Source organism: Platichthys flesus, chromosome 16 (assembly GCF_949316205.1).
Source record: "Platichthys flesus chromosome 16, fPlaFle2.1, whole genome shotgun sequence".
NCBI lineage: Eukaryota > Metazoa > Chordata > Actinopteri > Pleuronectiformes > Pleuronectidae > Platichthys > Platichthys flesus.
The window spans coordinates 9137249-9161004 of NC_084960.1; the positions used below are offsets into that span (position 1 = coordinate 9137249).

At 42.6% G+C, this 23756-nt stretch overlaps 1 protein-coding gene across 2 annotated transcripts in view; it reads right to left on the bottom strand.

Moving 5' to 3' along the window:
• Positions 1–284: 284 nt before the first annotated feature.
• The window catches only part of rnf213a (ring finger protein 213a), a 29269-nt gene continuing 5797 nt past the window's right edge, over positions 285–23756 (bottom strand). For both annotated transcript variants that reach the window (XM_062408908.1, XM_062408907.1), the window contains exons 12-67: positions 23643–23698; positions 22920–23094; positions 22688–22822; positions 22473–22571; positions 22263–22385; positions 21929–22112; positions 21614–21787; positions 21319–21471; positions 20620–21239; positions 19998–20157; positions 19685–19902; positions 19285–19422; positions 19005–19169; positions 17422–18712; positions 17118–17299; positions 16851–17006; positions 13146–16748; positions 12940–13064; positions 12675–12791; positions 12470–12594; positions 12241–12363; positions 12107–12162; positions 11773–11926; positions 11535–11676; positions 11246–11437; positions 11025–11155; positions 10781–10938; positions 10492–10698; positions 10133–10320; positions 9897–10014; positions 9698–9798; positions 9428–9610; positions 9122–9300; positions 8912–9014; positions 8479–8593; positions 8180–8387; positions 7860–8056; positions 7633–7755; positions 7442–7552; positions 6969–7211; positions 6799–6880; positions 6663–6697; positions 6472–6572; positions 6203–6359; positions 5849–6020; positions 5248–5342; positions 4862–5113; positions 3916–4048; positions 3496–3579; positions 3221–3401; positions 2770–2971; positions 2578–2655; positions 2277–2474; positions 2005–2094; positions 1680–1858; positions 285–1106 (exon numbers count right to left, since the gene is read on the bottom strand). In XM_062408908.1, coding sequence (XP_062264892.1) covers positions 950–1106; positions 1680–1858; positions 2005–2094; positions 2277–2474; positions 2578–2655; positions 2770–2971; positions 3221–3401; positions 3496–3579; positions 3916–4048; positions 4862–5113; positions 5248–5342; positions 5849–6020; positions 6203–6359; positions 6472–6572; positions 6663–6697; positions 6799–6880; positions 6969–7211; positions 7442–7552; positions 7633–7755; positions 7860–8056; positions 8180–8387; positions 8479–8593; positions 8912–9014; positions 9122–9300; positions 9428–9610; positions 9698–9798; positions 9897–10014; positions 10133–10320; positions 10492–10698; positions 10781–10938; positions 11025–11155; positions 11246–11437; positions 11535–11676; positions 11773–11926; positions 12107–12162; positions 12241–12363; positions 12470–12594; positions 12675–12791; positions 12940–13064; positions 13146–16748; positions 16851–17006; positions 17118–17299; positions 17422–18712; positions 19005–19169; positions 19285–19422; positions 19685–19902; positions 19998–20157; positions 20620–21239; positions 21319–21471; positions 21614–21787; positions 21929–22112; positions 22263–22385; positions 22473–22571; positions 22688–22822; positions 22920–23094; positions 23643–23698 — 13227 coding nt within the window. In that variant the 3' untranslated portion in view covers positions 285–949. The remainder of the gene's footprint in view (positions 1107–1679; positions 1859–2004; positions 2095–2276; positions 2475–2577; positions 2656–2769; positions 2972–3220; positions 3402–3495; positions 3580–3915; positions 4049–4861; positions 5114–5247; positions 5343–5848; positions 6021–6202; positions 6360–6471; positions 6573–6662; positions 6698–6798; positions 6881–6968; positions 7212–7441; positions 7553–7632; positions 7756–7859; positions 8057–8179; positions 8388–8478; positions 8594–8911; positions 9015–9121; positions 9301–9427; positions 9611–9697; positions 9799–9896; positions 10015–10132; positions 10321–10491; positions 10699–10780; positions 10939–11024; positions 11156–11245; positions 11438–11534; positions 11677–11772; positions 11927–12106; positions 12163–12240; positions 12364–12469; positions 12595–12674; positions 12792–12939; positions 13065–13145; positions 16749–16850; positions 17007–17117; positions 17300–17421; positions 18713–19004; positions 19170–19284; positions 19423–19684; positions 19903–19997; positions 20158–20619; positions 21240–21318; positions 21472–21613; positions 21788–21928; positions 22113–22262; positions 22386–22472; positions 22572–22687; positions 22823–22919; positions 23095–23642; positions 23699–23756) is intronic.

Here is a 23756-nt window from a genome sequence, read left to right on the forward strand (position 1 = left end):
TACAGTAGTAACACTGCTGAGATAACAACTGTATTCACAACTTGATGGGAACTTTAGGATGATTTTTAACTAATTCATTATAATTTAAAGTCGACAGAGGAAACGATCCAGTCTAAAAAGGCAGCCGAGAGGATTTAAAACACAGCAAAAACACACAATACACAGGCCCATGCTGATATATCATTTTAACAAATAATCTGATAAATAAATTAGTAATATGCACTGGATACAGGAGTATTTTTGTATTATACCATGGTACAAAAATCACAGCAGAGAACACAAAGTCGACATCAATGATTTATTGTAAGAAATATATAATTTAACATCTTTTTTCAATGGATGCTCATCATTATTAAGGGTCAATGAAATCGAAATGAACAAATATCTGTTTTTGTTTTTATAATCTTTAAAGTCAGCAAATCTTAAAAGTGGAAGAAAGTGCAACGTTTACGTGGCGAGACAACATAACACAAGACAATGATACGAAGAACAAATGAACAAAAAAACGTTGAATTAAGGGACCTGAAAAGATCGAGTGATTAAGTTTCCACATTGTTGTACCTGAGTAGAATCCTGATTCTCTCTGCCTCATCGTGACAGATTCACAGTACAAGTGTGTAAAGTGCAAGCAAAGGATTTCGGAATGAACAGAGTCTCTGTACATGTAGGGAAAAAAGAAAACGATAGAAAAGAAGAAGATCAAAAAAAGGAACAGTCGAAAGTTTCCTATAAGCGAGCATTTAAAATATACACATGTGGCACCATGAAGTATAATAATAGTGCTCCTACTGAAGGCACATCCCCGCATAAGTGTGTGTAAGATACTGATTATGTCACACACTCATCTTCAAACCTGTGAGTTTGTCATGATGGTAAACGCTCGTCCGAGGGATTCAACGACAACTCAGTTAAGAAGGCAGAAACCAGGTCAGCCCAGTTCATCTCCACGTCACTGCCTCTGGCCAATCTCCTGCTTGAAGGTGACGATGAACTTCCAGGCTTCCACATAGTGGGAGAGGAGAATCTCGTCTGGGAAGAGCTCCTCCACTTCAGGGGGAATGTCCATGTCTTTCCGCTCCATGTAGGTCACCAGGGTCATCTTTAAGCTTTAAGAGACAAACCATGAGCTTAAAATCCGTGATCAGATAGTGATAATACAAATTATGATAAACAAACACACATTAGTAACAAAATATGACAGTCTCAACGTTTAATGAAGGGACCTCTAGAGACTGAAGTTACAGATTGTACATTTAAATTAACAAAAGATGTATTTATTGAATGCCTGGCACCTTACATTGTTTACTGAGATATCATGTTTTTAACAGGGTCTTAGAAATCATAGACAGAAATTATCTTTGTTATAAAGTCTAATCAAACAAAATACATTTGATTAAATTATATTGTAGAACCTTTTGTTTAGGGCTCTGCTTAAACAACCCACTCCCTTATACAGAGAGTCAACACTGAACAAACTTATCTCCAGCTCGGAATCTATGAAACACAGCAAATCCTGCTGAGGTGGGTTGAAGTTTTTAGCCTAAATTTGGGGGAAAAAAACATACATCCATTTTCCACCAAGTTTCTCTACATCTCAGACCTGAGCATCACTTTATCTGTAACTGAAAACGGGGTCAGTGGATTGCAACGAAACACAAATAAGCAACATTTGGTTTTACCCCCAGTCAGGCCTGTAGGTGTCAGGTGCGTCAGGCTTTTTAAGAACCAGCACCAGGAACTCGTGCATCTCCAGCAGGAAGGTGTCAGCGCTGCACTTGGAGAAGAAGCCGGTCAGAAGCCTGTGCTCGGCCTCGCCCAGAGCCTGTTTGTACTGTTCTGAGACTCCAACAAATGGATCCTGAAGAACACAGGGAAAGAAGAAATAAATAAGTATCCATTAAGCAACCCATATTGGCTAAAATGTATCATTAAGATCTCTACTACTGCTACTACAAATATTAGTATCATCTGTATCTGTATGTTGGCAGCAGTGCGATGATTTACCCTCTTGAGCCGCAGCATATTTTCAGATTTGAGTGAAGCCAGCAGCTGCCACAGCACCACACAGTGCTTCAGACAGCACACGCTCAGGGCCTGCAGGCCAAACAGGGAGAGAGGTAAGTTGTTTGTTCAGTGCATAAAAAAGACCCACACAAATTAAGACTTTGTTGAGTGACAAATAAAATACTCAGGGAGTAACAAAACTGTCCAGACTGGTTATTGTGTGGAAGTGAGAGGAAGATGCCTCCGAAAAAAAATGCCTCCGTTAGGCCGACCTTGAGGATGTGTGGGGCCAACTGGTTTCCCATCTGCAGAACGTCCTCCAGGTAGCAAGACAGCTGCATGTGCGGTTCTCCCCCGGTCATGGCAAGAAAGCCGAGAGCCACCTCCAGCTTGGACAAGGCCTCACACACCTCGCTGTAGGAGTGGAGCTCGCCAGCCACGGAGAACAGGGTGAGAGTCTGAAGAGAATCCTGTCGGCACACAGACACAGATTGTAGACACTCATCTCCAGCAACATGGGATCACATGTGAGAAATGGCACATCCAGTGGGCTACTGGGAAATCCAGACTTACTTGCTTTACTTTGGTTTGTACATCCTTCAGGATAATCTCATAGTTGCGGTCATGTCTGTTCACCAGTGTTGGGATACCCTGTGGTTAAGGAATACAAATATAAAAGCTAGGAAAAAAGTGTCTTCACAATTTTGCACGGTTTTTTTTGGGGGGGGGTGGGGGGGGCTTTACTCCTGCTTGTCATTTGCTCACATTGAGAGTGATGAGAGGTTTTCCCAGCAGGAAGCGGGACACAATCTGCTGCTGGATCTTGGGCAAGTCGTACTCATGGGTCGTCTCCCGGCCTCTCTCAATGCTGTACTGGGTGTTGGAGAGAACCAGGGGCATCAGGTCTTTCTCCAGCTCATACCGGATCACATGCAGCTCCGTCAGATCTGCAGGGCTCACTTTGTAGCTGGGGAGGAGATACACACTCCGGTCACCCGAGAGACAGTCCCTCCTTATTATAGTAAAGCTGCAAACTGACATTTTCTGTTCCTTCTTTCTTGCTATGCATTTAAAAATCCACAAATTATCTCACCTTCATTTTAACAATCACGGTTAAACCAATACACTAATATCACATCCAGGGAAGAAGTTCACAAGCTGTATTTCTACAGTCAAACATGTGCAAGTGAGATAAATGTGGCATGAGCGCCCCCACCTGGTCTCCTCTCCAGTGTGTTTGTCCACACAGTACACCAGGTCATTGTGGAGGGCGATGAGGTAGCTGACAAGTGCCGTAGAGCACAGGCCCGGGCCCTGCCGCCGGGGTAACAGCACCTTAAAGTCACTGTTGTGGTCCAGGTCCTTCTCGCAGAACTCGGCCGGGATCTTAATCTCACCTGGACATATTTAATCCAAGTTTCTATTAGAGCCCAAAGCAGGAAAGAGCAGTGTTTGTTGAACAGGAAGTGGCGTGTTGGTGTTTATATTTACCGTTGGTTGCCAGGGACACTCTGAGCTGATTCCAGGTCGTCAGGAAGATTCTGATGTGTTTCTCGTACCAGGCTTTCAGCGCAACTGCACATGTGAAGAAACTGTGAATGTCTTTCGAAATGTACACAGGTCAACCGACAGTAAAACATACAAAAAACAAACAAAGAGAAAACACACGTCGTTCACTCGAGTGAAAGAGATCGCTCCTTCAAGACCACTCAATCCCTGCCTCCTCCCAGGTTAAAACAACTCACTCCTTGGCAGGCGGCTCTTTAAGCCGTGGGTTGCCAGCTATTTTACTATGACATTTCCGAGAAAGCGGTAATTAGGAGTTGTGTGGAACTGTGCATCTCTTGTGTAAATGAGTCATACGGCTGAAAAACGCTGAGAAGCACTGGTGCAGACAGTTAGTTTCATTACCTGCTTTCTGACTGTGGAGGAAATCGTTAATGGTGCCAAAAGTCAGCTCAGAATTGTTCTGAAACTTCTTGACCAGATCCCTCTGCAGCGCGAGGACGTCAGGAAGCTGTTTCACCAGCCGCAGCTCTGCTTCCTGAAGACAAAATAAAAGATAGTGGCTTGTTTAATGGTTGATTGCAAAAGTGTGTTGTGTAACTCGTGTAACTGTGTTGTGCCAAACCTTAGAAAAATTACTTTTTTCTGAAGCCACCGAAACTTAACTGTATGATCCCAGTGGCTAGTTTTTTTATTTTTATTTGTTATTATTTAACACCAGCTAAATATGTACGACACAGGATTAGGGCCATATTAAAGAAAACAAATTATGGATTTAAGTCTTAATTTAATGGAAAAACTGATAATATTACGAGAATAATTTAACAAGAAAAAGTTCCATTTCCTCCTCCTCTCAGCATGTGTGGTTCTTTCTTCAGAACAGTCATGTTTCCTCCTTAATCTTTTCAAAGTCCTGATATGGAAAATGTGACGCTGCTGTGCCAAAAGATGAAGTATTTTGTGTTTTAGTGAAACCTGTACTAAAGAATAAATCAACAAGATAAAATGATGATTATTCATTTCACTATTCATTCTCCCTGTATTTTTCCCCCTCTATGTGGCCTTAAGACTCAATTACAATTTACACATTTAGAAAACACATTTTTAGGGTTCTTTTAATAATGTACTAAATAATAATTTTTTGAGTTTATAATGTTTGACACTAGTCATTTCAAAATATAAATTTGACAAATTCTGTAGCCATTATGCAATTCATTACTATGCATCCTCTTCAAAATAAAGTATTTTATTTAGAATATAAACCAATCATTAATATGCCTATGATGCACAGTTGGAGGAGTAACTTCTGTCTTTTAAAAGTGGACGTGCATTTGGCCACTGTTTTTCTTACCTTATGCAGAAATCTCCAGAGCACAGGCAGGGTGTCTTTGCCTTCGTTCTGCTCCACAACAGAAGAGAGGGTGAGCAGAGACACTTTCTCCCTGCAGCTCCACACTGCAGAAACATGGATCAGAGACTTTGGGGGAAGCGAAGCCAGGAAGAGACGAGGATCGCCGAACATGAGCTTCATGACTGGATTGGCGGAGACGCGGGAGTCGGCTCGGATGAATTCGTTCACTTCATTAAGCCGTCTGGCCAAGTCCTGAGGAGGAGATGACGACAGAGGAAAACAACGTGTATTATGCAGATCTCTCACAACAGGATGAACTATTTACTGATATTATCCTGTTTGCTTTATTTATTCCCTTTTAGAAGAGAAAAAACAAACATTTCTACCTTCAGTTGAGGTATGATGATGGCATTGCTCATTTCCACCTCCCATCCATTTCTAGCCTCTTTGGTGGTGAGGTGATCGTTGTAGGGAACAGGCCCTGAAAATAGAGACCCGCTGGTTTTAACAGTGGAAAGTAATCCTTTAAATCCGGACATTACCAGAGAAGTTACATTACCATATCCGCTTGGATTATTTGTAAAACTACAAGTAACATTGCAATGGAAAACTGGGACCTAGAAATTCTACATTTGTTTACATGAATGACCTCAAATGGCTAAAATGTTAAACACTCCTGACATCTCCTGTTAGACTTGAATTACAAAATGGCCCTGTACAGTTTCCGATCACTAGAGGGCACACTTTCACTTGTCTCCTCTTCTGTCACTCTCCTACATGCAACAGTGAACAGAAGATATATTACACAGCAAGGAGAGGCATCAGGTCAACAGATCTCCGTATTTAGTTGCCTCTCGAGGGACCACATAGATTCAGTCCCTCTATTCTTGGTATGTTAGTATCTTGGTATGTAAGAAATAGTTAGTAATAGTAATAGTTTAATCGTGGTTTTACGATGTTGCAGCTTTAGGTCAAGTTGTTCTTTACATTTTTGCCGATGAGGTTCCAGGAGGCTGCCGATGAGCAGGTGAACGGTGCTGATTGTGTCATCTGTCCCTTTGTTCAGAGATCTGATAAGATGCTCCAGGTCCTTCCGCAAGTGGCCGAGTAGAAACGCCCCTGGGTCAGTGACTGGAGGCTTGATGATGGCAGAGATGGACTAGAAAAGCAAGCACAGTAACTAACTGATCATACTCCCTCCTCTTAGCAGGATATGAACAATGCAATATAACTAGAATGAAGGGATTTGTATTGAGGACACACAAGTTAATGTTCCTTTAAAGCATTTGAGAAGATGCGGCAAGGTAGATGATCTGCATTGACACTGTACTTATTATTTACCTGTTGGTGGCTGCAGGTGCCAAAGAGCATGGCCATGTGTGTTAGCATGCGCACAATGTTGAAGGGAAAAGGGGAAATGCTTTTCGTGTCCAGCATATCTGGATTGTCCCTGCGACTTGAGTCACCAAGGACGTGGCCCGTCTGGGTACGGTCCCCCCTGTCAGAAGAAAATACATAAATAAATCTAAACAACAATAAAAAAAGCTATAATCAATTGTCATCTTTCTTATATTTTCCCTCTTAAATTGTGTAACTTATCGGCCTCTTACTGAGTTGGAGCAACTTGAAATCCTGCCACGCTGACGTGGTTGTTTCCTCCAATCACAGCCTTGCAGTCCAAACAGCGACTTGTTTGCATGGGCTGTCCACACTAGAGAGGAATACATAGTCAATCAAAAGAAGAATGACCAATATACTGGGGAGACCCAGAGACTTATGAGTCAGATTGAACAGAACATACCTCTCCGATGGTGGAGGGGTGACCATTTGGACAATCTATGGTGAAGTAAATCAAAAATGAATGTTTAGCTGTAATAGCATTTTCATCTGACATATTTCACATGGTCAATGGTGTAATTCTTTTGTTTTTCACTCACAGTACCACTGCAGACATTCCGTTAGCAGAGCTTGTCGAGCCACCGCTAACATGTCCTCCGGCATGCTGGGCAAGAAGGCGGCCTGTATCCAACACACAACAAAAAACCATGCAACTCACTGCAGAGAAGGAGAAGTTGGCAACAGCGAAAGCAGCTTACATTATACATACCTGCATGTTGGCAGGTGCTGTGCTTAGTTGCTGGAGAGGGGCTAAGATCCCCTGGGTTCCACAGAGCAGGACAGCAGCCAGGTGAATGGTCAACTCCACCAGCACATACTGGAGGCCAGAGGCCCCAGGACGAACAGTCAACTGCCCGAGTTGGTTTTTCATCAGAGCCAAGGCAAACGGCTTCACTGCCGGGCTGCCAAGGAATTTGGAGGTCTGAATGTAGGACGCCAGGACTTCTAATAGCTGTGGTGACAAAGATGTAATAAAGTAAATGTCAGTTTCAGTAACTTTAAAACCACATGTGGCAGGGCGGCACTGTACAGAACAGGTGGAAAGCATCAGTTCCCACTTGTCTTTGGTTGGTTTTGGTCTTGTTATTCTCAGGAGAACAAATTGAACGTTTGTGTTAAAAACAAACTGAATATGGCGGATCATATCAGAGCCGCTCCCTGGGTCTCAGTGTAGGGACCTACCTCAGGCTTCGGGTGGAAGCAAACATTGGCTTCCCTGTAGAGAGCGGTGACTTCTCTGAACAGCGCCAGCAGAAGATAGACGGTTTTCAACTGTGGCAAACATCTGCACCCCTAGGAAGACAATGCAAAAGAGAGTCTTGAGTCCCGAGACATGACTGTGAGTAAGTAATGAGAAAGTTTCGCGACATTACCTCACAAGTCTCCTCCAGTCCGTCCACGTTGCCCTCCATCAATCCCTTTGCAAGAGCATTTCTGATTGTCTTGTAGTCTTCTCCACACACAAGATACCGGTCTATCGCGGTGGCTTCTTCTCTCTGGTTGAAATGCAACAGTCGTTAATTACTATCGTTACATTTGGAAAATGATTCAGCCTTCAATGGGGCAGTAACAGCGATGACTATATTGTGGATATCAGAACCTTTTGCAGAGCTTCCTCGGGGAAGAGCCAGTGCTGTTGATCCTTCTTGAGGAGTTTCAGGACAAACTCCACTCCGTGTTGGCTGCAGATCTTACGGATCAAGTAGACTCGATACCAATCGTTTCTACTTCGCTGACACAAGTCCATCACACTGGTCAGGAAGGCTGTGGTGCCACTTTGATCACCGTTCTGGGACTCTGGGAAGTTTAAAATTAACAGAGAAAGAAGAGTAATTTATAACAATAAACACAAACAAGAAAGTTGACACCTGACACGTTTACTTAGCACACTACTCCTGAGATTTCATCCCAGTGACACACCTTTGGATCTGAGTTTTTCCATGATGAGGCGGGCGGCCATATCCAGGTCCATCCGCACTCTGGCCACCTGCTGCAGATACTCCACTGTGGCTGTTTCAGCAGACTGACCGTGGGCTCGCAGGTAGTCAGTCAGAAAGGCACTTTCATTTTGCAGACACACCTGCTGGTCTGCATTGGACCTGAACTGCAACCTCTCAAACATGGAATCCTGTAGAAGGGAAAGGGGTCAAAAGTAAACACAAGCTGTATCACCGTGCATCACGCTGCAATACCCGAGTCAAATTTGAATTCGTGCCTACCTCCAAGCAGTTCATGTACAAGCAGTAAAGTTCTGTTTTGTCCGTCTCCTCTAAGATGTTGCTCTGCTCAATCGCCATCAGATGATGCTGCAGGTAACCTTTGACTTCATCAAAGCTTGAAAAACAGGGTAGCTCATTAAAATTTAGAAAGCGCATACCTCAACAGAATCCACGTTTAAATTCACAAGAATCAGATATTTATTTTGTTCCTCCCCCAAATTGCACAGACTCATAAATACTATTCCGCAAAAAAAAGCCTTATTTCATAATGTTTAAGCAAGTGAAAAGAAAAATTACTAAATCTGGCTAGTGATCCATGAGTTCATCGAGTTTTCCATATTCCTGCTAACTAACAGATAAACAAACAACTCATAACCTCCTTGGCGGAGTTGAATATTAAATCTGTGCATAATGTGCAACCACAGCAACTTACCTGTATTTCAGCAGCAGTTTGAGCACCACTGATCGAACCACTGGATTTTTATCCACCGAGTCATCAAAAGGAGAGAGCACCTTGGTCAGAATTTGGCGATTATCTGTCAAAAACAACAAATATAAGTATTTAGGACTGAAGAATATTTATTAACAGATACATAGTTGTATGCATATAAACATAGTTACCAGGTTTGGAAGAGTGTCCTACCTCTGCTGCTTTTGAGAATGTGTTGAACAGTGTTGCCTTCCACCATGAGAAAGGATAGCAAATGACGTATGACAGCTGAGCAGGGGGGAGAGTTGTCCTTGAAGCACACAGTAGACACCAGGTCCACGAAGAAGGCGTTGCACTGCTTCCTGAATTGAGCACGTTGGTTGACAAGGATCCTACATAGAACATGAAAATATTAGTTTGAGAATGGAATCCCGATTATGAGTATTTTGTGCTGTTTTGGGAGGAACAAACAAAACAAATATTATTTTATCCGTCTCTAATCCACATGCAGTCACCAACCTTGTGGCCTCTGAAGGAATCATGGCAAAGTTGTCATCGACCGGCTGCATGCAGAGGGGACAGTACATCTGACCAGGGCCCAGCCACTGTTTGATACAGGCTAGACAATAGATGTGGTCACATGGGAGGCAGAGTGGATCGAGGGGGTCTCCCATACACACCGGGCACATTGGAAGACCAAACCTGAATACAACAGAAATAACAGATTGAAAGAGAGTACAGTAGAGGAGATTCGGATAGAGTTCAAAAGTTAGAAGTGTGAATTTCTACCTGAAGATGCGTTCACTGGCTCCATCTTTGCAGGATTTGAGCAAACCAATAACGGCCTCAAATGACTCCTGAGTTTTGAGGTCTGAATTTGTTGCCAGCGTCTTGACAGGAGAGATAGATTTAACGATGAATGGAGGAATAATTGAGGTCATTGAGAAAGCAGTTTTATGATAATTCACTGTAAAGAGAAACAACCAACCTCGCCAAGCCTTTTTCCGTGCTCCAAAACTAGAGGTGTGAGCTTCTTCTCGACCTCATCGATGCCAAACATGTGCTCCACAAATAGAGACAGAGTAAATATCCGATTCCATCCAGCTCTGAGAAACACAAATAACCATCCAGGTTATTATAGATACAAAACGAAACAGCTCAACCTCAGCACACGCAACTAAAGCAATTTGGAAAATCTGGGAAGGTGTAGCAGGCATTACTCACTGGACTCTCGATGCAATCGCTTTGCTCCTGTCTCCATAATGTCTTACACTCTCCTCGGAGCAGATTAACTCAATGGGAACCTGCAGTTTTTTGACCTGCCTTAGCCAGGCTTGTCTTTGGGCTTCTGTGTCCAGGAGTCGAGGCTCCAGGTACTCGACACACGCAAAAGCAGCATACACGTCATGGACCTTGTAGACAAGAGGAATACAATCACTACGCATTACAGGCAGCAGATATATTATAAAAATGGCGAAAAATAATTTTCTAATTCATGAAATCATGCACACCAAATTTAAGCCTTTGAAAAAGCATAAAGAGGAGGACAAAAATATAGATTATAATCCTGATAAGAGTCTCACCAGCTCATCCCCATCTCTGCCATGAAGATTCCTTAGGAGGTCCTGGGTCACCTGGGGCTTGATGCAGATCATTCTCGAGAGGTTCTGCAGCCGGGTTTGGAACTCATGATAAGCAGCATGGACCCATGGAAGAGATGCCACTGTTTCACTGTCACTGTTCTTCGATCGCAGCTCATTGACACAACAATTTAAGGCACAACACAGAAGCTGTAAAAACAGAAAAGTGTGAATTATTATAAAAAGACAGATGCGGTTTTAATTTACGAACATAAATTTACAGAAGAACCACCTCCAGTTCTGGCCGACAAGTCACGCTCATTGTCATGGAGATGAAATCTTGAAGGTAGCGTTGAAAAAACTCTGTTCGAATCTCCAAGTCTCCTTTCGCAATGAATCGTCCCAATGGTGTCTTCCAAAAGAACTCATCAAACTCTTTTTGAGTGTGGCCTAACATATGGAAATGATATATGAGCAAAAAAGGCACACAAATAACAGTGGTGAAATTTGGAAAGCAGCTGAGAACAGTCAACTACCTTCGTGTCGAAGTGCATGAACCCAGAGCTCCTCAAGGTAGTCCTTGATCCTCCAGCTGAAGGGCATGATACAGCTCATGTTCTGGTCTTGGGCAATGTAGTTCTGTACAAGGATGGTTCTCGTCTCGGAGCTGTGAAAAGAGAAAACAAAAAGTTTATACATTTTTAGATAAAAGAGTTATCCATTATCTTTTACAACTTACAATATTACCAACACTTACTTGTGTTCTCTTGTTAGGTGTGGGATTTCCAGAAACTTATCATCGCCAAAGATATCTAACCACAGCCTCTTAACAGATTCACCACAGTTTCCATCTAGAAGGATGTCCAAGTTTAGGTCACGGTCAATGACTGAAACGAGTTGCGCCAGGAGAGGGGCGACCACAGCCTGAATACGCTTCCATAAGGTGTGCCTGTCATGACCCAAAAAAATGTTAATGGTGCTGTCCAAAAAGATATGATTATATCTCTATCAGCAAATGTTGGCACATTTTGAATTGTATCACTCACCTGAAGGTGCCTCCTTCTTGCAAGGCATCGATGTTTGAGGCCTCCTTGATCACCCAGTTGCTTTTGATGGATGAATATGTGTTGCCATCATAAACTGCCAGCAACGAGTGAAGATGTCTTTTCACACTTCGCAGGAATTCACCTGATAAGAGTTCGATAACATCATGAAACATCGCATCACTATGAAAATGAATCAACAAAGAAATTAATACTTCATAACAAAGTTATTATTTTTTACCATTTCTTTCGTCATTGTCGCTGAGGAGAGTCAGAAGGATCTCAACTCTCCGAGTGCTGCGGAGTCCGCTCTCCACCTGGTCCCTCAGCATGCCCACTGCACTCTGAACACAACTCCGCAGCAATGCTGTCGTGTCCAGAACATTGTCCCAGCCCTGCAGCAGGAGGACACACAGGTCAACAACTTGTCCCAGTGAGCCAGAATAACATTACATGTCACTAAAACTGCTGCATATACTTCATGTCCAATAATATAAATTACTTTCAGTCTTTTTCAGTTTAAGATTTTTTTTCATTGGAGATGAGATGCAAAGATTTCCAATTTATTTACTCACGTTTTCCTCTGCTTTCTCCGGCTCAAAACCGCTGTACATATCTTCCACTTCCATAGCTGTGCAGAAGAAATTTGAGATCATCGATTATTTTCAATTTGAAGACATCAAATATGAAATATTGATCAACCACTTACCCTCAGGTGGACTCAGCTTCGTTTCAAACATTTGGCTGATTGTCATTTTTTGCAAGACTTTGATGTCAGAAACGATGTCTTCTGATCGTCTGAGGTCGTCAATGTGAACTGACCTCCAGGGTCCTGTATGTATCAACATATGACAGATTATCCTCTACTCACAAAACCAATGTGATGAAAATAACACAGGTTTACATGAAATGATTTTAGTCAGTTGTATTAGCTTTACCTCCATGGAAGCCGACATAGGAAGTCCCGCCTTCCATCCTTGGTAGTCTGGTGATGAAGTAGAAAAAGAGCTTGCTTCCTGTGCTCTCCTGAGCTATTTTGTTGATTTCATTCATTGATGAATACCTAAAAATGAACAGGAGAAACTCAATATGGCAAAACCATAAATTGCTGCCTACCCAACAGAGGAGAAACGTTGGACCTACTTAGCAGATGCAATGAGGTTGGCACTGTGAGAGGCTTCATCGAAATCACCCTGGATGATGAGGATCTTGTTGCAGGGTCCAATGTTACTGCCTCCACTTTCAGCAGTGAGGAAGTTCCTGCAAGGAAACAGGGATTTGACTTTAGACTGAGATCATGCCTTAGCAGACTATGTTTTTGACTGTTGAGAATATTAACAAGTCACGATTCATGAGTCATGACTGCTGTGAAGTGTAAAATATTACATTCTCCAACATATCAACAAACCTGATTTTCTTCAGGAAGGAATGCTCTGTGTCAAACTGCTGAAGTGAGAGAAGCTCGATGCTTAGAAACCTTTGCTCCAGTGGTTCCAGGTCAGATGACGTCAAAAGTCGGGAGATGGTTGTCACCTATGATTAAAAACGGCAATTAGTGAAAACAACTGTAGGATATATTTTACACTGGTATTGTATAATAACTTTAAAAGTTACCTCTGTGAAGCAGGAGCAGCCCTGGACTTCCTGCTCTGTGTGAGCAAGTATGTAGTCAGCCAAACAACTGTTATTCTGCTCTTCAAAGTAGACCCCGGCCAGATGTTCACTCTCTACTTTGGGGAGCTCTGTGCAGTCTAATCGCACCATTGAGTCTGGTGTGGCACATTTGAGCAGTACCAGTTTAGCTTCTTCAAGAACTTGCCTCTCTTGACCGGAGCTTTCTAAACTTTCCTTCTGCTTCTCCATCACTTGCAGAACCACAGAAGCACACGTGTCTGAGTGGTAACCGATGAAGACGTCTGGGGGTTGGTACTTGTACGTAGGAGCCAGGCTTTGACTGCTGACGGACACAAAAAGTCTCACCCATTTCTCCAATTCATCCACTGTCCTCCTCTGCTCAGATTTGAGAACAGTGTGGATGTCCAGGTAGTGTTTCTCCAGCCTGTTGATGAGAGGTATCGGGAACTCTTTATACACCACCTCTCTTTCCTCAACGACAATAAGCCGAAAGTCTTTGTGCACCCTGCATTTCACACGGTGAGTTCCAAGTCCAAGGTCGACATACTTCTGTCCTCCCAGGCAGACGTAGTATTGGTTGAGAGCGTCATAGAGACTTTCATAGAGGTTCTGCAAGTTTAGGAGCACAACTGTTTGACCTGTTTCCATGCAAATCTTTACTCTGTTGATGTTGCGGCAGATCTGGGTATACTCTTGGTCTTTCGGGAAGCTGGATCCAAAGATTATTTCGGGCTGATAACTATCGGAGAAGAAGGTCTGCTGCAGGATCTGTAGGGCTGCATAATTTTTTGTCAGCACCAGCAAGTACCGACACTCTTCATCCTGTCCAACTGCCTGAATGTTTTCTCTCACAAACTCAATGGCACTGATGTTGTCCAGGCTGGGCGCCATCTGTAGTCTTTTGGTAAAGACACTTACTGCATCCACATCATCCCTGCCACTGAAATTTCTAAGCACTGCTTTCACGGTTTCCTCAGCAGTTGGCTTTCGCTGGGAGCCCTTGGCAGCTGCAAAGATCATCTTTATCAAGCTGTAATAGTCGCGTAGGCCAAAAAACCCTTTGCCTCCTTTGTGGCAGATGTTCAAGTAGGCTCTTGCAAAGGGTTGGAAGAAATCCCTGACCTTTTCCAAAACCATTGCATCAGATGAGCATATGCCCTTCGCACTTTCGATCAATTCCCTCTCATCAGGATCCCCTCTGGAGACAAAAATGCCTCTGTTCATCTTTGCAGGGTCTAGAGCCCAGTTGGAGATACCAATGAAGCCCACCTTTTTGTGCGGGAGCGGCTCATCGTCAATGCATCCCTCTTCTAGCAGCGGGTGAAGGGTTTTCAGTGGCATCTTTGGAGAGTCCTCGGCCAGGCCAATCTCATCGAGAACCACAACTGAAATGTATTCACTCAGGTTCTTTCCTTCCTGAAAGCGTCCACATTGCTTGAATGTATTGATGATGCCCTCTGGTGTTGAGTGGGGGCTGCACTGGAAGGACACCAGGTGGACCTGTTTCAGCCTTTTGTAGAGGTCAGAGTGAGCAGCTTGACCTTGCATCGCATCTGCCACCAAGGTTTTAGACAGAGATTTTGAACTTCCAGGTTTTCCGACCAAGAAGAGAGGGATTCTTAGCTCAATGCAGAGAACCATCATGAAGACATTCTCTTTGAGAGCACTGTTTCTAGCAATAGTATCCCCCATAGGCACGCCACTTAAAAGTAGATCTTGCATGAGTGAAATTTCTTGCATTAGTTTTGCTGGGCTGTATGCTGGTGGCAGGCTTTTACTGACCTTCTGTCGGTATTTCTCCTTATGCTCTAGGCAGGCATGGTAGCACACTCCGATTGCCATGACTAGAGACCAGAGAATTGGGTCTCTCACCTCAGACTGTCTCTGACGTCTTTCATTTTGATCAGAGTTTTGTTTACTCTCAAACTCTTCAAGCTCTACAAACAACATGACGTGGTTTTCATAGAACCAAACAAAAGCCTGCATGCAGCGCTCAACATCTCTCAAGCTGACAAAGCTGCATTCGTCATTTCTTTTCCTCATATACTGCTGTGAGGCTGAAAGGACATCAGCGATGCACTTGATGTAACTTTGTGGGATTGTTTTATTTTCAACTACTCTTTGCACAATCTGCTGGATGTATATTTTTTCTGTGAGATCATTTAACTGGCCAAAGTCCCACACCAAAGGGATCATGCTGGGTGGCAATGCTTGCACTCTATACACCAACTGGCGGAGAGGGATCGATCCAAGCTTTTCATCCGTCTCTTCAGATCTAACTCTGTAACCAAGACCAGCAGATTCTAGCCTCTGAATCATCTCGTCTGTGTGCTTGCGGTAAGGGTTGCACGCTGCGATTATCTGCAAACCGCTGTGGGGTGTCAACCTTTCTCCTTTGACTGTCGTGTCACAGAGGACCTCCTTAATACTGCTGATGGCCTCAGTAGTGTTGGCCTCATCGAAAAAGAGAACAGAGTCAAATCCATAATCTTGCTTGTTGATTGAAGCAATATCTTCGGCTTCTCGGACTTTGTTGTAAATCATCTCTGAAGAGGTTCCACCGTGGACCTTGACCAGCTTCATGTTCTCAGTGGCCACTCCACTCCTCCGCAGCTCACAGAGGAATTTGATGAGTCTCGTCTTACCACACCCAGTCTCACCCATGATAATGACTGGGATGCCGCACCTGAACCGCATATGGATTGCCAGCATCTTCAGAATGTTGTCAGTTGTGAGCTCGTATGTTTCATCAGGGTCAAGAGGCCACTGGATACCGAGAACGTTGCAGAGTCGCTCAATTTTTTCCCCTCTTGGCAGGCTATCAAAGTTGATGTTGAAAGGGACTCTCTGTAGATTTAAGCCGTCATACAATACCTTTGTCATGACATTTGCCTTTATCACCCTTTTAGAGGTAGGGTCAATGGCATCGACAGAGTTTTGGTTATTGAGCTGAAGATGGAAACCAATGAAGGTCATGGAGACATGGTCATCATTAAAGAAAATGTATGGATGTGGTTCTTTTTCCCATCTCTTTCTAATCCTAAAAGGAGCCAGGTCTTCATCTCGGAGACCAGTGTGGTCCATCTGCATTCTGCCAGGACTCTGGTCAGAGATACTGAGTGATGGCGTGGCAAAGTCCTTTGCCATCAGGATCATGAAGTCCACCACAAAGTTTTTGAATCCAGTAAGTGTGTCTCCAGTGATAGTAGCATCACAAAAAACTGATGTTTCACAGTCTTGCAGCTGAAAGTTAAGGAACGTCGCAAAATTTCTCAGTTCTGCCCAGGATGGGTCCATAATGCCACAGTACATGAGAAGCATCTGAAGACAGTCCACATGTCTCCCTTCAACTCCCTGATACTTGAACCCGTCAAGATCAGTGTGGTTATGAAATCGTGTGAGATACTGATATGGCCGCTGAAAGGCTTCACTCCTGAATTCCTTATCATCCATCAATGGGTCACCACTGCTCACAACAGTAGGATATTCTTGCTTGCTCATCTCAATCGTCAGCACATCTTTGGGTGGTCGGCAGAAAATATTTGGGAACACGTCTACGAATGTGCTTTTCCCAGTTTCAGCCTAAGCAGTAATAAAAAAAGAGATAAAAGCACAACCAGTTTATAAACGGTTTAAAATCAGATATCAAATGTGCTGTTAGTGCCAAAACGCTTAAGAACTTACCGGCCGTGCAGCATTTCTGGTCGCCTTAACAGACGGCTCTAAAATCTCCATGACATACAGCTGCTGGTCACTGCATTTCCACATCCTTCCCTCAGAGTCCATCAGGTAGCGCAGAATCAAGAGTTTGAAAAGAAACTCATGGAGGCCTTTCTGCACCTTCACAGACAAAACACAGTCCATTAGGATTATACGTGATATGTTGAGGCCTATCTTATTGAAAAGGTTTTATTGCTCTAAGCTCATCATCGATGTGAAACTCATTATTACCGATGATGTGACGTCGAAATGGAACATTGTGAGTTCTTCCCTGTTGGGAGTGTCCAGCAGAGATTGAAGGACAACATTCTCATCCACCTTAGGCTCAATTAAGCGAATGCATTTCCTCGTTGACGGCTTTTCGGTTGAGTGCTTCAGTTTCTCATACAGCCTTTCGATGTAGAGAGATTTACCTGCAATTTAAAGAATAGGTCATTTTGGGAGGTATTGATAGTACTCGCAGTGAATAGTCATCATGTGAACAATATTAAAAATCAATTCTCAATTTCAGTTTGCCTATTTAATACATACTCACCAACGCCAGCCCTTTTGGATGAGACGACACCAACGCACAGTCGGTCTGTGAATGCAGCTGCGGCACTGCACCGATCTGCTGGGACGATGTAGTGACTGTGGAGGTACCTCTGGATCCATGCTAATGGCTCCTGGGGAACTATGTGCAATCTGTGCTGGCTGAAGGCTGAGGGAAGGTAGGCATTTTCTCTCTCTGAGCTGCAGATGATGACCAGTCTGTAGTCTTTCCTGCTCTGCATCTTTATTCGCTGGAAGAAGCTCTCAAGTTTAGAGCTCACGTCATAAGTAAGCAGATCACCATACAGTAGAGAGTATATCTTGTCTCCTCCGTAGCCGGTGCTGAGACAGCGTCTGAGGAATAGCTCCACCTGTTCATAAGTTGTTGAGGAGTTGCACAGGAGGACTTCATCATAGGTGGGAAGTGGCTCACATTCGCTACTCATGTAAACGGAGATGCAAGAAGTCAGGACCTCATCCTGTGGGCAAATGATCAAGTTAGGCTTTCCTGTGACCAAGGCTTTAGGAAGCTGCCTCCTGATGAAATTGCCCATGTAATCATCAGTAATGTCTTCTTCACCCTCACCCTGATCTTCTTCTCTCTTGTCTTTTCTGTTAGCCAGTATTTCCAACAATTGCCCAAGACTGTTTGTATCAAGAACGTGCGGGAGAAAATTATTCATGTCTTTCATATAAGCATTCCAGATCAGATCAAATTTTTGGGAACCATTCGTTTGTTCCAAAAGACTTGGTAGAGGATCCAGTCCGGTGATGCAGTCAGAGTCTCCCAGCTCATTTGGTACCATTACAAACGTCTGAAACTCAATGTCCTCATTTTGCTCTGGTGGTTTTGTGAGAAGCTCATACCGGAGTGCATGCCACACATGCCTCAAGTCGAAGGATGTGCAATTTTGCTTGACAAAGGAGAGCATCATGAGAACTTGGTCCTCCACATTGGTCACATTTTGCTGAGTCAGCTTGCTGCACAGGTAGACGATCTGTTCGGCTGTGAAGTAGTTAAGATAGTAATGTTGGGATCTCTGCTTGTCCACAAAATCCCTCCAGTAATCCAGGCATTTCTCCATTTTCCTGCAAAGTTCAGGGAGCTGCTCCTCAATGCAGCCCTCCACAATGACAGCACCGAGAACACTGCCCAGGTTAAAGTCCATCATTATGCTGGGTTCATTGCTGCTTAAACAGCAGTTGATTTGTGCGTCCCAGTGTCTGAACAGAGGATTCCCAGCAGTGTAGAGGGCAATAAATGCCTCAGCTAGTCTCTGAACGCTGGCAAAAACCTGAAAGATAAAGAAGAAACTTCAGTCAAATGCAATTTATACATTTTTGTGTGTACTGTATATTAATTCAGTATATTCTTCAGCATAAGGTGGAAAATAATTAATAAAACAACTTATCTCTAAATATAATGTAGCGACCAAATTTGCTAAATCTCTAAAAATAGTAATACATATTATAATTGAGTAATATTCAAACCAGAATTACAGTGTTTCATCAAATAAAATCTAGTATACAGTAGAACAACAAGATAAACCAATTGACCTTAAATAAAAGTGCAACATTTCAGTTTACCTCAGCAAAGTGATCAACATCGTTCTGTCCTTGATCAGCTTTCCCAGACATCAGCATGAGTTTATTCTGCAGCTCCCTCAGGTCCTCAAGAGAGTACCAGCGCATCTGATGACCCTCATCATGCTCCTCAGGAATCTGCAGCTTCAAGGCGGTGTCAAGACTCAACTAGATTGAGAGAAAACAGAAATACAGTCATAATTTTGGAGGGAGTCTGTTCTCGGAGGTAAGATCTGTGCTGTAAGTTCAAAGGGATGCAATTAACTTTGATTTCGTTACTTACCGTTTTTACACTTTGTGCACTGATCAGGTAGACACCCTTTTTGTTGATTGCTGACGCCAAGGAGAGAGAGGACAGCTCCACTGATCCGTGGCTGTCCTTCACAGTCTTCAGCCATTCCAAGTGTCGTGCACTGTCCCGCTACAAGAGATGATTAAATTCGTAAATAAGCTGTTATTTTATATTTATGTTTAATGAGGTTAACATTAACACAAGTAGCCAGTATGACTTTCAAATTAATTTGAATGTTAATTATGTGTACTAGATATATTGATTGTAAATCATCTGAGGGATTTGTCCATCACAAAGTGTCTCGAACCATATCAAAGGTTTAATTTAAAAGCCCAAAATTCAAGTCCTGCTCTAGGTCATTAGTACAAATATTAGCAAGGCATCCTCTTACCAGTTTTTTTGGTAGGTTTGCATCATTGTCCAAAGCTCTCCAGAGCTTCTTCAGCACTTCCTTGAAGACGGGAAAACCAGAGTCTGGTTTGAGCTCATAAAGCATCGGGGAGTAGCCAAGAACAGCATCGTGGAAGCAAGCAACGCGATCCACATCCATATCATTCTCTCCCGCAGAGATGGAAGCCAAGTCAACAAACACCTTCAACTCGTTGATATCTGATCAAAAATAACATTTATAAATAATTTGCTTGAATGAGAATCATATACAATTTTATTTTGCAAGTAAAATTGAAAAAAAATGACTTTTTTACCTTCAAGTGCATCCTTGACCCATTTAACAAAGTGTCCTCTGAGTCCCAGCTCCCGGAGGCACTGTCTGCGGGGCTCATTGATGTCCACCAGAACCTTCTTTGCGTGCATCAAGTCATTGTCGATCCGATTGAGCTGCTCCTTCTGAAAGTCTGCGTGACTCTGACATTAGGAAGAGAACATTTAGGATTCCTAAAATAGTTCTGAGTAAATTACACCCACTAATCACCTCTACATCATCAGCAGATTATTACCTGCGCCAAGAAGGGTATGTTTTCATTTACCTTTGTAAATTTGAAGGATTATCTAAAACCAAATTGACAGATTAACATGAAATTTAACATAGCAAGGGGTTATTCCTCACTTTCATTGGTTTCTCAAAGAATTCAAGGATCATGGAAATAAAAATCTGGATCTAGTAAATTTAAATCTGATGTCATAAAGGGACTGTTGGGCCTCGGCTGAGTTATGCATTCTAATGATTGCTATTTAAATTTGTGTATGCATTATCTCTACACAAACATCGTATTATACATGTGTTGTGTAGAAGGAGGTTTGTAGCCGACAAACGTTTAACACAAGAGTTTTGGGTGCAATATGCAAAATTCACACGTGGCAACTTACAACTTCTGTGAGAGTCTCAAGAACCTGGAAGTCCCCCTGCAGACGAAGCGTCTCTTTAACCGTCATGATGATTTGAGCCGAAGTCACGGCGAGATGAAGCTCGTGATACTGCTCAATCTGTTGAACCCTGCCGTTGATCCACTTTTTGTCAGTTGATTTATCGACTTTGCACATGATGACCAGGTCCTTCGCAAGCTCTTCATACTTCCCCTCGAACGCTCTAAAGAGCCGGTTGACCTCCTCGAGCCTTATGCTGCCGTTCTTCAGAGAAGCGTAGATGCCTTTGTAAGTTTCATAGCAGGGCATGAAAACTTCCTCGTGCATCATCTCTGGTGTTGCCATAATGTCTGCTACTTCCTGTTCATTGGAATCATCCGACATAACTTCTTCGGTGACCCAGAGCTTGGCTCGTTGCTCCCAACACATTTTGAATATATAGCTGTCTCCGAAGGTGTTCAGGGTCTCCGCCATTTCTTTGAATTTTTCATCCAGACTGAAGTAGGTGACAACGCCAGCCATCTCAGACGGCAGTTCATCTAATTGATGAACCTCCATGAAAAGGTTCAGGGGCTTGATGTCAACGTTGACCTGTTGTCTCTCTTCCATGTCGGCGACATCGACTGTCATGTGATGTGAAAATAAAGTTGTTAAAGTTGTGGCACATTAGGATCAAACCAAACTGACTGATTCACTCAATACCTGTCATGTGTTCCTTAAGTTTGTGGCTCATTGTTAAGAACACGTCCACAAGCTTCTTCTCGTGGTACACAGCTTCCACTTCGTTTTCTCTGCATTGCAACAGCCTCCTCATTTTGTCAGTATCTTTATATTGTTCATGCTCAGAGAGGCAATCTGTCAAAATCAAACCACACGGACAAATGTAAATATTTATATTAGGCCAGTACACACGAACAGAAGCGTGTTCAGGGGTTACTTTAATAAATGAAAAACAGATTTATGGTTAATTTCTTTCAAACTTAATTTGACTTTTTACCGATTTTCAGCAGTTCTAGGAAGAAATCTCTCTTATCCAGAATGATGTTAAGCAGACTGATCCGAATTTGTCCATGGACCAGTTGATCGTTGATGGCTGTGAAGGATGATATGGCAATAGCAAATCTATCCCTGGCTTCCTGAGTGAGCGTCTCGATCAGCTTTTCTTCCGCCCCTGCAATGGCAGAAATTACATGTCAGTGTTTTGTCTAAATCAACAGCAATGTCTTCTTTGCCTGATTGACTTTGAGATCACGACAGGCCATCACTCCCCTAACCATGTCAAAATCTTTTTTTCTTTCATGTGAGGAGTTACCGTGTAGTTTGAAAACGTCTTTGGCTGCATTCCAGGAGAGAAGGTGCCTGAGGACCAGTTCTTCATCTTCTTCATAGTTTCCATGAAGGTCCCTCGGCCATGATTTCTGGATGATGGCTGAGAGGAGTTTCCCAAACTTCCAGTTTATCTTGAGCCTCTCAAACAGTCTGCCCTCAGACTTGGTCTGCATAAGAAGTAAAACAGCAATGAGGATTATTGTGCATATTTTAGATAGGTGCAGTGACCTTGTGACTTCCAGAAATAGTCAAATTCTTGATTACATGATAAAAGTGTTGTTAGGTATGACAAGAGGAAGAATGAGGAGTGTTCATACCTGGCACAAAGATGTAACAGCCTCAAGAGCACACCTCTCAATACTAGCAGAAATATGTGGATGAGAAACACTGAGTTCTTCTATTTTTGAGCAGTAGAATTCAATTTGATCCACAGCTTGTTCCTGAAACCGTAAAAACAAAAATTATGTTAAATATGTTAATTTGTAAAAAAAAAATGTACTTAAATGTACATAACGTGCATTACGTACCTGTTTGTACTTTCCCTCAAAATCCCTTGTAAACTTCTGTCTCCACTCTTCTTTGCAATCTTCATCTTTGAACTGGACGGCAATTACGTTGTTCCACATCTGTTAATCACGACCAACAAAAAAGGGACAATTTACCAGTATTCTCTGAAAGAAATTTATTGCGAGCAAATGTCTATATGTTCGTTTTTTTTTTTTAATTAAACAAAACTGCTCACTTCCATCTCCGCTGTGACCTGAACATGAAACATGGAGGTGTTGAGCAAACCCTGTCTGAAGGAGCGATTGATCCAGTCTCTCATAATGTGTATCGCCTGAGAGATGAAGTCTTTTGCATCTTGCTGCTCTGTGTCCTGAAAAGGAATTATAATCAGGCCAAGCATATTTGAAATCAGCAAAACTTAATTCTGGTTGAAAAGGTAATGGCTCATTCACATTGACTTCACATACCTGTTGTTTTTTACAATGAAAAACGTCTGCAACTGATGCAACCAGATTCATGCAGGCTATGGGAATATTAGTTGTGTTCAGGCCATGTGATGATGGTTTGACTGCCCTGCAGATCTTCTCTAACAGTTTCACTGCTGTCGCAAGACATTCTCTCCAGTAGGCCTCAGTAAAATAACTATGATGAGGAAAAAGAAGAATGGAAAATTGACCAACTTGGACAAACATGTCAACCCTTCATAGAGAAATGTACAGAAGAGTGTTAGGGCCAGATATAAGGAATACAAGTGAGAAGATGAAGATTTAGTTTTTCAATTTCGTATTTCAAGTATTAAGTTGAAATGTTTAAGAAGTAAGTCGAAATAAATCCGATTTTTTTTAAATTTAGCATATGAAGAATGATTGAAAAGTTCAAGATTAAAGTGGAACTTTTAAGAATATATCAAACTACTAACGACTGCAAAAAAATGCCTCTCTGTGATGAATTGGTGAAATTAAACTTTAAAGTCAGTTTTTTTCATTTCCCTGGTCTTAACCCTCCTCTGTTAAATGTCATTTCATGGTCTACACAGCGATAAAAAGCCTTTCAAAAACACTGAACAACCAAAATACTTGTCCTAAAACGTGTCTCAATGACAGTTTACCAACAAACACAAATAGTCAGTGACTTCATGCCTTTACAATTCAACAAAAAAAAAACCTGCTAAATTTAGAAGAGCGAGTCACCTGTATTTTTCTTCAATTAGTTGCAGTTGGATGTGCGAGAGAAGGTCAGTCACTGCCTGTGAAACAGAAGACCAAGATTAATCGAATTCAATGCACTCCAAGCCTGATATGTAT